General features: G+C 37.0%; 2 protein-coding genes across 3 annotated transcripts in view; one reads left to right on the top strand and one right to left on the bottom strand.

The window, feature by feature from the left end:
* LOC143756717 (uncharacterized) overlaps window positions 1–10,091 on the bottom strand; it is a 28,630-nt gene extending 18,539 nt beyond the window's left edge. Inside the window, exons 1-2 of the mRNA XM_077247364.1 lie at window positions 9,927–10,091; window positions 600–711 (exon numbers count right to left, since the gene is read on the bottom strand). The gene's annotated coding sequence lies outside the window, so the exon portion shown is untranslated. The remainder of the gene's footprint in view (window positions 1–599; window positions 712–9,926) is intronic.
* The window catches only part of LOC143756715 (uncharacterized), a 12,427-nt gene continuing 261 nt past the window's right edge, over window positions 2,603–14,768 (top strand). Inside the window, exons 1-7 of one of the 2 annotated variants that reach the window (XM_077247358.1) lie at window positions 2,603–2,789; window positions 9,217–9,549; window positions 9,949–10,182; window positions 11,970–12,041; window positions 12,246–12,353; window positions 13,289–13,369; window positions 14,085–14,768. The exon at window positions 14,085–14,768 is cut by the window's right edge and continues 261 nt beyond it. In XM_077247358.1, the coding sequence (XP_077103473.1) occupies window positions 2,750–2,789; window positions 9,217–9,549; window positions 9,949–10,182; window positions 11,970–12,041; window positions 12,246–12,353; window positions 13,289–13,369; window positions 14,085–14,263 (1,047 nt within the window). In that variant the 5' untranslated portion in view covers window positions 2,603–2,749 and the 3' untranslated portion in view covers window positions 14,264–14,768. Of the gene's footprint in view, window positions 2,790–9,216; window positions 9,550–9,948; window positions 10,183–11,969; window positions 12,105–12,245; window positions 12,354–13,288; window positions 13,370–14,084 lie in introns of both variants that reach the window. The other variant, XM_077247357.1, reaches the window with a different exon arrangement.

The raw sequence follows: 14,768 nt of genomic DNA, 5'->3' as shown, positions 1-14,768 counted from the left end.
TATAACATCCGTCTACACAAAACTGGTCTGAAAATACTCAAGGATTCATTACACCCTGCTAATTCTCTTTTCATCCCTCTTCCATCAGGCAGAAGGTTAGGAAGCATAAGATCCAGAACCACCCGTTTTTCTAATAGTACTTACCCGCAGGCTGTGAGGGCTCTCAACTCACAACAACAATCTCTATCTACTTTACTTATACAGACACAGCTATAGCCTCCTTCTTCTTAGGGTCACCAAACGCACTAGCACTTTGTCTGATTAATTTTATTACTATTTATTAGCAGTAATCTAAGTATTTGTACTCTGTTTGGATTTCATGTTTTTATTGTATATGTTATGTTGCATTGTCTTGTGTGAGCCAATTCACCAAAATGAATTCCAGACGATGTGGGTCGTTCTGGCAAAATAAAGACTTGTCTTGACTTGACTTGACTTAAGTTAACACGTCAATTAATATTTCTTGAGGGTGGCCTACCTATTGTTGGCTCCTAACTGTTATTTCTCAAGGATGAGGTTATGTTAGTTAAAAGGAAAAACATGGGGTAACTGAATTAAGGAGGGAGAGATGTAATGTATTTGAGTTGATGTTACAATACCTGATGGCCACTAGAGGGCACCCCTGTGTTGGGGTTTGTTGTTGTTGCAGTGTGCCGAATAAACCAGTCTAAAAACAGTGCTAACATGTCTCCGGTTTCCCTCGTGGATATTCTGAAACACAATAATAAAACCAAAAAAAAAAAACAATAATATATATTATAATAGCATATTGATGCAGACATAATAATTTCATTTTTATATATTTCTATATTTTTTATAATTTTCATTTTAATTAACAGAAAGTGCACATTATTAAAATTTAAAAATTTAGAAGTTTGCATTATAAGCTATGTAAAAAATTAAAGGCACACTATGTAATTTTTAGCCACTAGAGGTCGCTTTTTAAAACAGAGGCGTAGCTTGATGACGCTTGATTTCGCGGGATCATGGGAGTTGTTGACTTCACTTTTACAGCCGGTGGAGAATATGACGGGACTCAGAATCATATTCATGGATGACTGGTTATGTATTAACGATTTATTAACGTTACGAAAGCCGTTGTATCAGAACGAGGGCGCTGGAGTAATTGCTAATGAGAGATGAGCGCGACACACGGTTCGAGAGCAGAGGAGCTTTTATTATACCACAGACGCTTCTGCTTCTTCCGGTCATGAGTATGTGGGGAAACTGCTTATTTCTCTGGATTTATACATTCTTAGAAACATTTGGGATAATGTAAGTAGCCTTCACAAATCAACAAAATATATAATATCGTTCTCGTTATTTTATGATATTTTCATCCAAAAATCTTACATGGTGTGCAAGATATCAAATATAATACAATTTATTTTAGTAAATGAGTCCAGCTGTAACTCTAGTTTCCTCCTGCAGATGTCGCTAATAACTAGGAAAGTGTCTGTCTTTGACACTTATTTGCTAAACATAAATAGACTTTTATTACAGTGTTTATTTTTATAAAGTTTATTTGTTTAAAATTGCACTAAAGAGCTATAGGATATCATCCACCATCTGTGTGTGAAACATAAAATTGCATGTCATATGTGGAGTAGTTTAAGTCAGTTGTGCTTCTTCTGAACTGTTGAATCTGCTAGTTTGAGGAATCGTACTGGTTAACAATGATCACAGTATCAGAGCGGATCTGTCGTAACAAGACCGCTGACAGAAAAGTGTGGGCCTATATCAAGATGCCATATGATCTACTACGGTGTATAATATTTGTCGCTGTGGGTTATTCCCCAGGGGTTATTTAGGCCAGTGTTTCTCAACGGGTCACAGAGTGCTGTCAAAGACGCTACATCGACACAAATACGAGTAAAGGAAGAGAAGAAGAGCTCTCAGTGATGCAGGAGCAGAATAATGTATGAGCTTGCCAATATTAATATGTTCAGATCAGGAAAGAATATGTTAATCATGTCAAAAATATATTTGATAAGAATCAGCTCTGGTTTCTTGGTATCACATTCTACATAGCTAAACATTGCAGTTTTAACACTATAGAAGCAAAACGAGCCAAATAAGCCTTTCCACCATGTCTGAACTTTATGCTAATTATACTCTCTCTATTTTAATTCTATAAATGACACCTTTGCTATTAGACCGGATACCAGGCTTTGCAGGGACATGTCTCAACTTTTAGCAGTGACACAGCTATCCAAAGGTCTGTTTGAATAGAATATGTGAATTTAAGTATATGAACTATGAGTATATGATGTCAAAATATATAATAGACAAAAATATCATTCATAAATGGATTAATACAAGAATAATAATATGTTTAGGATTAATCATAAAATAACAATCATGATAATAACAAGCATATATTTTTTTCTTTTCTTATACACCACCTTCCCACTCGCTGTTTTAAATGTATGATTAGCATTTTTACACTTTTTTTAGGAAGTCTACCTGAAAATTGCACTTCTTTTTACACATTTCTAGTTTCAGTGTCTTTTGTTAGACGCAGGTCTATTTCAGTGCACCATCATCTGCCTTCCCCCATATGAGGAAACTTCCTCTTTTCTCAGATATTTCCTCATGTGTCAGTACAGAGTGAGTCTCTCTGTGAGGAGCTTCATGAGAGCCAGAACACAGACGACTGAAGTCCAGACACTCATGTCAGCATCTGAAGCTTCATCCACACTCTTCTGCTGCCGCTGGGCTCTTCTGGAAACGGGACTTTAGAGAAATCATGCTCATCTTTGGACTGATGCTGCTGCAAACTGCTGCATGTGAGTCAACTTTATGATGCTGTGCAAGATCGTCAATCTCTCAAATAAAAACACTGTAATATTACATCAAGAGTCAAAAACAGTCTGCAGTGATCTAGTCTTAGTGTTACTGAACTTATTTATAGTGTGTATTTGTGGAGGATTAACAAAATGTGAAAGTGTGTTTGTTTCTTAGTGTAATTTTACAAAAACGTTTCATATTTTGTAAATGCAATCATTTATTTATAGTAAATTACAGTGGTGGTAAGTTACGAAGTAGAAATACTTCGTTACTTTACTTAAGTATTTTTTTCGGGGATCTGTACTTTACTTGAGTATGTTTCATTTGCATCTACTTTTACTCTTACTCCACTACAATATTAAAGACAAAGTTTACTTTTTACTCCGTTACATTTCCCCATGCCTGCTCCAAGTATTTATTACACTGGCTTTCCAAACCAATGAAAAACTTGGTATTATTTTGAAAAAAGGAATGCGCAAGCTCTTTGCCAGCATAAGCTCACATAGCAGTCAGTTCGCCATTGTGGAAGATGACCGCAGAAACAGGTGAAGGTGCAGCTTTGCCCAGCAATGATCCCGAGATTTCCGCTAACCTTGAGTCTTGCACATCTTCTATTTGATACAGCTAATGTTATGGAACATGTCTATTGCATGGCTGCCAACTCTCACTCATTCAGTGTGAGACTCACGCAATTGACACTTTCCACACACTCTAACGACACACATCCACTTTCTCACGCAGAGAAAAATCGGGAAGCAAAGAGGACATTGACAAGACAGATTAGGTTACTTTTGATATGAAACAAATTCTCAGCTCTCAGATTCTGTCAATTTAATTACGAAATTTAAACAATAAATACCGTTTTGGAGCTTTTAAATGTGACGTGACAGATAGCTAGCGCCTGCTATATGGGGTGCCGTTAATCTCTTTACTACTAGTTAATTGTAAATAAACACAAATGAACAATAATAGGTAGCCTATGTTGAAAGATACAGTACAACTTACCGAAATGTATATACCTTATACATAATATCAATAAATCAGTGTTTTTCAACCGCGGAAAGAGGTCAATAAAACAGCTGGAGAACAGTATGTCATATAACGTTACATTTACCTCAGGAAAAAAACCCAAAAACATTTAATGACCATAGCATGTTAGTTGGCTGGAAAAATTAGTATTTTATAATATATTTAATATTAGAATAAATTAGTATTTTGTTAAATTTGCACTATATATTTATTATAGTTTTAATTATATCATTAAGATATTATAAAGTTGTTATTATAATAAAAATCACATGTATTTTTAACATGTAATAATACCAGCTGACATGGCTCTCTGTAGCCCATGTTTACAGAATTAGGTGAGATTTTCTTAATTTAAAAATTAAGCATAATATGCTGTCACTAAAGTTAATGAAATTGTTTAGAATTGATGCAAGGTGCTTCATTGTCTCTTATGATTGCAAATCTAACAAATTCTTAATTGCAGTATCTAATAATTTGTTCAATTAAAACATTGCATATCACTCCCAAAACAATTGATCTGTTTAATTATTTATATTTACAGTTTGAATATTTACTTTTTACTATCGGTACTTAAGTACGTTTTGAATCGGATACTTTTGTACTTTTACTCAAGTGATGTTTGAATGGAGGACTTTCTACTTTTACTGGAGTCATTTTTTATTTAGGTATATATACTTTTACTCGAGTATAATTTTTGACTACTTTTACCACCCCTGGTAAATTATCATGTCGCTCCAATAAATCTGATGTCATGAAGATTATTGAAAAAGAAATTTCACTGGATTGAACTTTTTTTACATACTAAACCAAGTTAAATCTCCAGTAATATGGTTATATTATATTAGTCTGATTCATTTCATCTTCTTTAATTCTGTGAATGTGTGTGTAATTTGTGTCTGATTTTAGATTTTAGTTTATGATGAGAGAAATATTTACATCAGCAATAGCACTCTATTATGGCAAGCCGTACTAACTTTTATTCATTTCCAGGATATGAATTCTTGATATCAACAATTCAATTTTCACTAGTTAAAATAATATTTATTGAAATCAGGAATTAGATTTCTACTAGTAACAATGGCAATTTTTGATATCAGAAATTAAATTCCACTAGTAACAATGCCAATTCTTGATATCCACAATTTAATTTTCACTAGTTAAAATTGTAATTCTTGATATCAGCAACTGAATTTCAACTAGTAAAAAGTATAATTCTTGATATCTGTAATTGTATTTTCACTAGTGAAAAGTCACCATAGGCTGCCCTTCAAAATTAATTGTTGATATCAAGAATTGATTTCTTACTAGTGGAAATTCCAATTTCTCATATCAGAAATACAATTCTTACTAGTAAAAGTCTTTATTTTTGATATCAAGAATTCAATTGTCACTAGTTGAAATGTCTATTCTTGATATCAACAATTGAATTGCTACTAGTAACAATGTTCATTTTTGATATAAATTTGATACCAATAATTCCATTTTCACTAGTGACAATGTTAATTTCTGATATCATGAATCAGAATCAGAATCAGAAAGAGCTTTATTGCCAAGTGTGCTTGCACACACAAGGAATTTGTTTTGGTACTGAGGCTTCCAGTGGACATATACAAATACAAATACAACATGAAACATAATACTACAAATTATAAGAATAAAAAATAAAAATATAAATATATGAGAATAAAACTATCACAGTTGGGTTTAGTCAGAATAGACATTTTCAGATTTACAGATTATGAACCTATTTACAGTGTTTTGAATATTATAAATAAATAAATCTACATATAAGTATCACCTGAGTTGTGGGATATTGCACTAAACAGTGGGAGCATTGCACTTACAGGCATATGCCTTGGGAGGAGTGTTAACTGTTCAGGAGGCAAATGGCCTGTGGGAAGAAACTGTTCCTGTGCCGAGATGTTCTTGTGGCCAGTGATCTAAGTCTCCGTCTTGACGGTAACAGTTCAAACAGGAGGTGACCAGGGTGAGTGGAGTCTGTGATGATTTTACCTGCTCTCTTCCTCACTCTGGAAGAATACAGGTCCTGGAGGTTTGGCAGGGGGGCACCAATGATCCTCTCCGCAGTCCGGACTGTCCGTTGTAGTCTCCTGATGTCTGATTTGGTAGCTGAACCAAACCAGACAGTGATGGAAGTGCATAAGACAGACTCGATGACGGCTGAGTAGAACTGAATCAGCAGCTCCTGTGGCAGGTTGAACTTCCTCAGCTGGCGAAGGAAGTACAGTCTCTGCTGGGCCTTTTTCACAGTGGAGTCAATGTGATTGTCCCACTTCAGGTCCTGAGAGATGATAGTGCCCAGGAACCTGAATGACTCCACTGCTTCCACAGTGCTGTTCATGATGGTGAGTGGGGGGAGTGCTGGGCTGTTCCTCCTGAAGTCCAAGATCATCTCCACTGTTTTGAGCGTGTTCAGCTCAAGGTTGTTATAACTGCACCAGGCAGCCAGCTGTTCAACCTCCAGTCTGTAAGCAGACTCGTCACCGTTCCGGATGAGACCGATGACAGTGGTGTCGTCTGCAAATTTCAGGAGCTTGACAGAGGGGTCTTTAGAAGTGCAGTCATTAGTGTACAGGGAGAAGAGCAGTGGGGAGAGAACGCACCCTTGGGGAGCACCAGTGCTGATTGTGAGTGTCTTGGATGTGTGTTTCCCCAGTCTCACTTGCTGCTGCCGGTCCGTCAGGAAGCTGGTGATCCACTGACAGATCGAGGATGGTATGGAGAGCTGGGTCAGTTTGGCTGTGAGAAGACCAGGCATGATGGTATTGAAGGCCGAACTGAAGTCCAACAAAGAGGGTCCTTTATAAGTCCCTGGTCTGTCGAGATGTTGCAGGATATAATGCAGTCCCATGTTGACTGCATCATCCACAGACCGATTTGCTCTGTAAGCAAACTGGAAGGGATCCAGCAGGGGTCCAGTGATGTCCTTCAGGTGGGCCAGCACCAGTCTTTCAAACGACTTCATGACCACAGACGTGAGAGCGACAGGTCTGTAGTCATTAAGTCCAGTGATTTTGGGTTTTTTGGGGACAGGAATGATAGTGGAGCGTTTGAAGCAGCAGGGAACTTCACACTGCTCCAATGATCTGTTGAAGATCTTCGTGAAGACCGGGGCCAGTTGGTCAGCGCAGGCTTTTAAACAAGCAGATGAGATGCCGTCTGGGCCTGAGGCTTTCCTAGTCTTCTGTTTTTTGAAGACTCGGCTCACGTCCTCCACACAGACCTTAAGCTCAGGTTGGATGGCAGGAGGTGCAGGAGGTGATGGTGAATGTGTGAAGTGCAGTTTAGAGCCGGTGTGTGGTGTGAATGAGGGCTTTTCAAACCGGCAGTAAAATGAATTTAAATCGTCGGCCAGGTGTTGATTGTCCACAGATCGAGGGGATGGTGACTTGTAGTTGGTGATGTTCCTCAGGCCATTCCAGACTGATGATGGGTCGTTGGATGAAAACTGGTTTTTCAGTTTATCAGAGTAGTTCCTTTTAGCAACTCTGATCTCCTTTGTCAATCTGTTTCTGGCCTGGTTATACAAGATTTTATCCCCACTTCTGTAAGCATCCTCTTTGGCATGACGAAGGTGTTTGAGTTTCCCAGTAAACCATGGTTTATCATTAGTGAATGATAAGAATGTCCTGGTAGGAATGCATGTATCCTCACAGAAACTTATATATGATGTTACAGTATCTGTGAGCTCATCCAGATCATTGGTAGCAGCTTCAAAAACAGTCCAATCAGTGCAATCAAAGCAGGCCTGTAGATTCTGCTCTGCTTCATTAGTCCATCTTTTTACAGTCCTTATTCCAGGTTTAGCTGATTTCAGTTTCTGCCTGTAGGTCGGTATGAGATGAACCAAACAGTGATCAGAGAGCCCCAAAGCTGCCCGTGGGACGGAGTGATATGCATTTCTTATTGTGGTGTAACAGTGGTCCAGTATATTACTGTCTCTGGTGGGACATGTAACGTGCTGTCTGTATTTTGGTAGTTCACGGGAAAGATTTGCTTTGTTAAAATCCCCAAGAATGATTAAAAGAGAGTCTGGGTACCTTTGTTCCGTTTCAGATATTTGTTCAGCCAGCTGTTGTAGCGCCGCGCTCACGCACGCGTCTGGAGGGATGTAAACATTCACGAGAATGAAAGAGGAAAATTCCCGAGGCGAGTAGAAGGGTTTACAGTTTATGAAATGTGCCTCTAAATTAGGAGAGCACATCTTCTTCAGTGTTGTTACATCTGAACACCAACTTTCGTTAATGTAGAAACACAATCCACCACCTCTCGTTTTCCCCGTTAGCGATCCGCTCGGAACAGCTTGAAGCCCGGCAGATGTATTGCGTTGTCCGGTATGGCTTCACTCAGCCAGGTTTCAGTGAAGCACAAAGCAGCAGAGTTTAAAAAATCCTTGTTAGTGTGGGTGAGGAGAAGAAGTTCATCCGTTTTGTTAGGAAGGGATCGGAGATTCGCGAGATGAATACTGGGGAGTGCAGTGCGCAGGCCGCGCTCGCGGAGTTTAACCAGCGCGCCGGCTCGCTTGCCGCGTTTGCGTCTGAACGCGCGTTTGAACAACACCGCTGCCCCTCCGACGAGAATGTCCAGCAAAACGTCCGAATAATCAAAAACTGTAGAAAAGGTTTCTGGTGTGTGTTTCCTAATGTCCAGTAGTTCGTCTTTGGTGAAACTGATAGGAAAAGAATGACTAAACGCAGAACAAACGAACAAAAACAACACAATAGCTGGAGAGCTCCTCACCGAGGCAGCCATCCGCGGCGCCGCGACGCCATCTTGTAATTGTTACTAGTAAGAAAGCCATTTTAGATATCTGAAATTATATTGATATAAGAAATACATTTTCAGATATCAAAAATTAACATTTTTACTAGTAGCAATTAAATTGTTGATATCAAGAATAGACATTTAAACTAGTGACAATTGAATTATTGATATCAGGAATTCCCATTTTTACTAGTAACAATGTAATTATTGATATCAAAAATTATATTTCTACTAGTAAGAAATCAATTCTCGATATCAACAATTAATTTTGAATGGCAGCCTATTTTGACATTTCACTAGTGAAAATACAATTACAGATATCAAGAATTCTATTGTTGATATCAAAAATGTAACTGTTGATATCAAGAATTCATATCCTGGAAATGAATAAAAGTTAAAACAGCTTGCCATACTCTGTATGTATGTTGATCTCAATCTCTCTCTCTCTCTCTCTCTCTCTCTCTCTCTCTCTCTCTCTCTCTCTCTCTGTGTGTGTGTGTGTGTGTGTGTGTGTGTGTGTGTGTGTGTGTGTGTGTGTGTGTGTGTGTGTGTGTGTGTGTGTGTGTGTGTGTGTGTGTGTGTGTGTGTGTGTGTGTGTGTGTTGTTTTTCAGGTATGGAGTTTAACTGCAGGTTTGGGCAGTCAGACTCCTGTTATGCAGCTCTGGGACACAAACTCAATCTGCAGATGGTGGATGCTAGAAATTATAAACTGAATATAGTCAAGAGAATAAACAACGAAGCAAATGATCCAAATTGTAAAGTAAAGAATGACATAAAATCTAAGACTGAATGTGATCTTTTTAATAACAGAACTGAAGTGACATTCATTAATGGGACTCTGATAATAAACCGTGTGATCAGAGCAGATTCAGGGAATTACACTTTAAAACTCGAAGACTCAGACGGCACAGAAACATCTGCAGTTCTTCAAGTGAATGTTGAAGGTACAGTAACTCTCATCAGACTCATTACAATCTCATGATCTCCAATGATCTCACTCTCATGCAAACGAATCAGTGGAATCTCTGTGAAGGTTATTATTATTATTATTATTATTATTATTATTATTATTATTAATAATATTATTATTTAGTCAAAAGCATCTGAACTTTCCTTTCTCTTGAAATTGAATTGAAAACTAGTTGCTTACTGTATAATATTGCCTACTGTTTCAAAGTAGTTTGTGAAAGCATTTCAAACTGTAATTTGCTACATTGTTGTCACATGAATAACCTATGCTGCATGTTTAATTCAGTGATGTTCAGCTATTATCGCAGTAATAAATGTTTAGGAATGTCTTGAAATTGAGTTGTGACTGTACTGTCATGTGTCCCGCCCTCCAGCTCCTATTGGCTCAGTGGAAGTGTCAGTCATCTGCTCCTCCAGTGGGGTGAAGTCAGTGTCCTGCTCTTCTGACGGGGATCAGCTCATCTACAGCTGGACTCTGAATGGAGATCCACTGATGGATGCAAACACCATCATTCAGCTGAATGAGACAACGGATGGAGACATCAGCTGTAGTGTGAAGAACCACGTCAGTCACCAACAGAAGAACATTAGTGTAGAACACTGTCCTGGTGAGCTTTTAATACATACATCTCCATGTATTTACTAAACAACAGCAACAAGAGTGATGCAGAGGAGTGTATTTCACAAAACCTGTCAAGAACATGTCAAACCACATTTCACCCCAAAATCAAAAGAAATTATATTTTGTATGAAGAATGTATTTTGTATGAGGACTTTTTTTTTTCACAACCATTCTTTTTTTTCTTTTTTCTTTTTTGCATTGTGAGAACTGAGAAGTAATACACTCCCTAAATTTTCTTTATTCCAATGTTCCAGAATTTAAGAAAAAAAGTAAATACAATTATTCACAATGCTAATTTTGATTTGATTATTATTACTCCAACTGCATATTTTCACTAAGTCTATTTTTAAGTCTAAATGGATGGTTTTATTTAGCATAATTTAAAAATGAATAAATACTACCATTATGCATTTTTCAGTTTTATAATATATTTTTATAAATGTTATGTTAATGAGAAATTTTCTCTCTATTTTATACATTTTCCTCATTAGAAGCGAGTTTTGGGGTGTAAATGTCACAATGAAATTGGTTCAATGCCCCTAAAAACAGTCAGTGAAACACTATGCAAAATATGACTTACTATTTACAGTTTTGCTTTTGATTCTGAAGTGAAATGTGACCTGGATGAGTCCTTGAAAGGTTTTCTGAGATTCAGACAAATTGATTCCCTTAATTGAGCAATGATGAGCTGTAATTTGTTTTGACGTGTTTTAAAGGTCCCATATTATGCAAAATTCACTTTTGCATGCTGTTTGGACATACATGTGTGTTGGCAGTGTGTGTACACAACCACCCAATAGTGATAAAAAATCCACTCACTCCTTTTTTATTAATCCCCATAAATCATCAGCAGTGTCTCCCAACGACCTGTTTTCAGAATGCTGTTTTAGTGACGTCACTAAGTACAGGCCCCGCCCACGAGTGTTGACAGACACTGCCGTTCTAACATAGACCCGCCCTGATCGAGTTCACAGCTGCTGCACTGACGAGAATGTCTCCCAGCGTTGTAGGTGTTGTGTGGCTGGATGTATTAATCCACATAGCTCTCTCTATTTACTCCCGAAATCTGAGGCAGCCGCTGAAGACGAGGTGGAATTATTTAGTTTTTAAAGAAAATGCTCCCTCAACTACTTGCGCACTTCTTATATCTTACTGTTTACTCAGCTCTTACGGTGAGTTTCTGAAGTAAAACTGACGCTTCATCTTTTGTGTTATGTACAATAAACTTTATTAAACTCATCAGTATATGTTTGATCATCATTCGGACCTGGTCCGAAACAGCAGACTTGTAGGCTATTAAATTAATAGGGGATACATAAAAGCAGATGACAAATACGTTATAACCGTAATTAAACTACTAAACTATACCTGTTCCATCTCTATACAGCACTCTGACTCTGTAGGCATTATTGTCCGACTCCGGGTCGAAATGAACACCGTTACTGAGAGTTTCTGATATTATTATCATCATTCTGTGAGATGAAATTGTCCTGAGACTGAGCGCGAGCTCTTGAAGCTCCGCCCTCTGTGCCGTGCTCATTTGCATTTAAAGGGCACACACTAAAACAGCGCGTTTTTCTGAGCACCAAAAAATGACAATTTATACACTGTAAAAAATGATCTGTTGGGTATTTTGAGCTAAAACTTCACATACACACTCTGGGGACATCTGAGACTTATTTTACATCTTGTGAAATGGGGCATAATATGGGACCTTTAAGTGAATTGGTTGATAGAGAAAGCAGGTGATTCTGCAGTGATGTTTTATTACAGGAACAACGATTGCAGCTGTGACCTCTCCTATGACCTATACACTGACCAGTAGCACACAGACATCAGAACATGGTACGAGTTTGTCATCAGCTGGTATGAATCTCACTACCACTCAGAGCTCTGGAATATTGATGTGTGAGTGTTGAATTACTGCACATACTGCTTTTAGATGTTAAAGTTCTTAAACTCTTGTTGCTGTTGCAGTTGATTTGAATGAACTTTTAGAAGCGGGTTTGGAGTTTGATTGAAATGACCGTGTGCTTCTTTCTTCCAAAGTTATAACCCATTATATGCTAATTTTGGGCTGTGTTGCGGTGGGGCTGATTCTGCTGTTCATCACTGCATATCACTTTTACAAGAGGAAACAGCTCAAGTCGACTCCAGGTCAGTTTATTTTGAATCTGTAGTCATTATACTGTAGTAGCTGATGTTAATGTAAATGTAATGCAGCATGCAAGCAGTAATTACAGAGCCAAATGCATTGGTTAATATTCCTCAAAATGCTGAGGAGATTTGTGGCATACATGTGTTATATATGCTGCATATATTTGGAAAGACAATTGGTCCAAAGGCCAGAAGTAGAAACATTACAGTTGAGGTGAAGATGATCTGAGACAGTTTTGGTGGAGATTTGACAAACCTGGTCAGCTGAGTCATGAAAAACATTAGGCAAATTGGTTCAAAATGGCAGAAAGGCCTCATAAATATATATATAAAAAGAAAAATCTTGACTTTAAACCTGATTATTTGACTCAAAAATAATTTTTGACCATTAATTGTACTCGCGTATGATCATGATAAAAGTCATTGGGCCTTATTCATAAAACACAGTTATTTTTGTAAATCGTTCATAAAGCTTTTTTGACACAAATGTTTGTATTTTCAATGTAAGGTGGTATGAAAAAAAAATGTACACCATCTTCCAACATATAAAAGTTGTGTATATATATATAATATATAAATATATAATTACAAATTAGTCAAATGTGAAAATAATTTGCTCATGCCGTTTACGAATTCATGTTTAACTATAAAGTCTGAGTTTTATGAAGCATTTGTGAATCCAGAGGAGAGTTTATAGGACGGTACTTTTTACATGTAAATTACTCTGAATTTACTTAAATATTTACGGAGGTTTTATTAATAAGGTCCGATAAATGTACGAGTGGAGAAGATTCTGTCCTCTCCTTTCTGTTGATGTGATGTCACATGATCTGAGGATTATCTGTTATAGAGGCTAGTTTTGAAGCTAATAATTCGTCAATGATTGAAATAACAGATTGAGTCTATATGAGGCTAATCTCAGTTTTTCTCATCAGCCCCTGCTGGAGATACGGAGCTCGTTTATGCTGAGGTCTCTCATGACAAACACAACAAAAAGAGTGGAAAGAAGAAATCAGGTATGAACAAAAAAACACACAGGAAATACAACACAAGAATCTTTCTTTTTTTTTTTTTTTTTTTTTTTTTTATTAGTGATGCTACAACGACTGCCTACAACCTAAAGGGATATTTCACCAAAAATGAAAATTTTGTTAATACATTTTGTTGAACACAAAAGAAGATATTTTGAAGAATATCTCTTGACGGTAGCCATTTTTGTTCCTGCTATGGAAATCAATACTATCAACTGTTTGGTTATCAACATTCTTTAAAATATCATCTTTTGTGTTCAACAGATTAAAGAAACTCATACAGGTTTGGAATAACTTGAGGTTGATTAAATAATGTCAAAATTATATTAAGTAGAATAAGTTTGTTGTTTTCAAAGATTGTAATTTGTAAACCAGAATGAAAGGTTTTGGTCGTGGGTGTGATAAGTGTGATGCATAAGTGTGACTTCATCTCTGCTGAAACAGCATTAGAAATAAAGGTTTAGACTTCCATTAAATGAGTAAATAAGCAAATTATCCTGTAGAGTTGAACTTGATCAATTTTTTTTGTGTGGATTTTTTGTATTTTTTTGCATTTTGTTTGCTACTTTCTCAGTAAAACAGTTTTACTACTGAAAAGCATTTGTCAGTTTCCAGCTCTGGTAAAGTTGCTATTGTCCCCAGGAGACTAACAGTAACTAACAGTCTTGTCCTGTCATGATTTTTCCTCTTCTGTCTGCAGAATCTCTCCCGGTTGCTGATGTTGAATACCCTGCGGTTGGGCCGCAGACGAAGAGAAAGGAGAGAAAAGAGGAAGAGGTTCATTACGGAGAGGTGAGGTTCACTCCGAACAGCTCAAACACTCACCAGGAGCCTAAGGAGGAGTGTGTGTACTCTCAGGTACAGACTCAGAGACGCTAGTTTCACAACCAGACTTGTGTGAATGAAGTCCTTGTGTACGTTTATGTTCACTTTGGGAGTTTTACAGTTTATATAAAACATATTCATGGAGTATCGGAGAAACTTTTTTGTAACTTTTTTTGTTTGACATGTTGATGATGGTATTGTGTGTTGTGTTATGGACTATCCAATCCAAAACATGTTCTTAGAATGCTTTGCTAATGTTCCTATTAAGTAATGCAAAATTTATTTCTGAATGTACTCTAAATGTCGATTTTTTTTCTATGCAAACGTTAAGGGAATGCTCCATTTCATTATTGGAAACATTATTAGAATATTACTTTTGAATGTTCTATAAACATTCTGAAACAAGTAGTATCATTTAAAAAACATTACAAAAACGTTCCGTAGAAAAAAAATGTTCCATTGATGATGTGTAAATAAGGTTTTAATGCTAACATTTAAAGATCATATAACTTTGAACGAATATTTTATGAATGTCACTGGATGAATGTTTGTTTGTAAC

The sequence above is a fragment of the Siphateles boraxobius genome, unplaced genomic scaffold (genome assembly GCF_051911475.1).
Source record: "Siphateles boraxobius isolate OS27281-9 unplaced genomic scaffold, OSU_SipBor_1 3, whole genome shotgun sequence".
In the NCBI taxonomy this organism is placed as follows: domain Eukaryota; kingdom Metazoa; phylum Chordata; class Actinopteri; order Cypriniformes; family Leuciscidae; genus Siphateles; species Siphateles boraxobius.
This window is presented reverse-complemented; position numbering and strand designations above follow the sequence as displayed.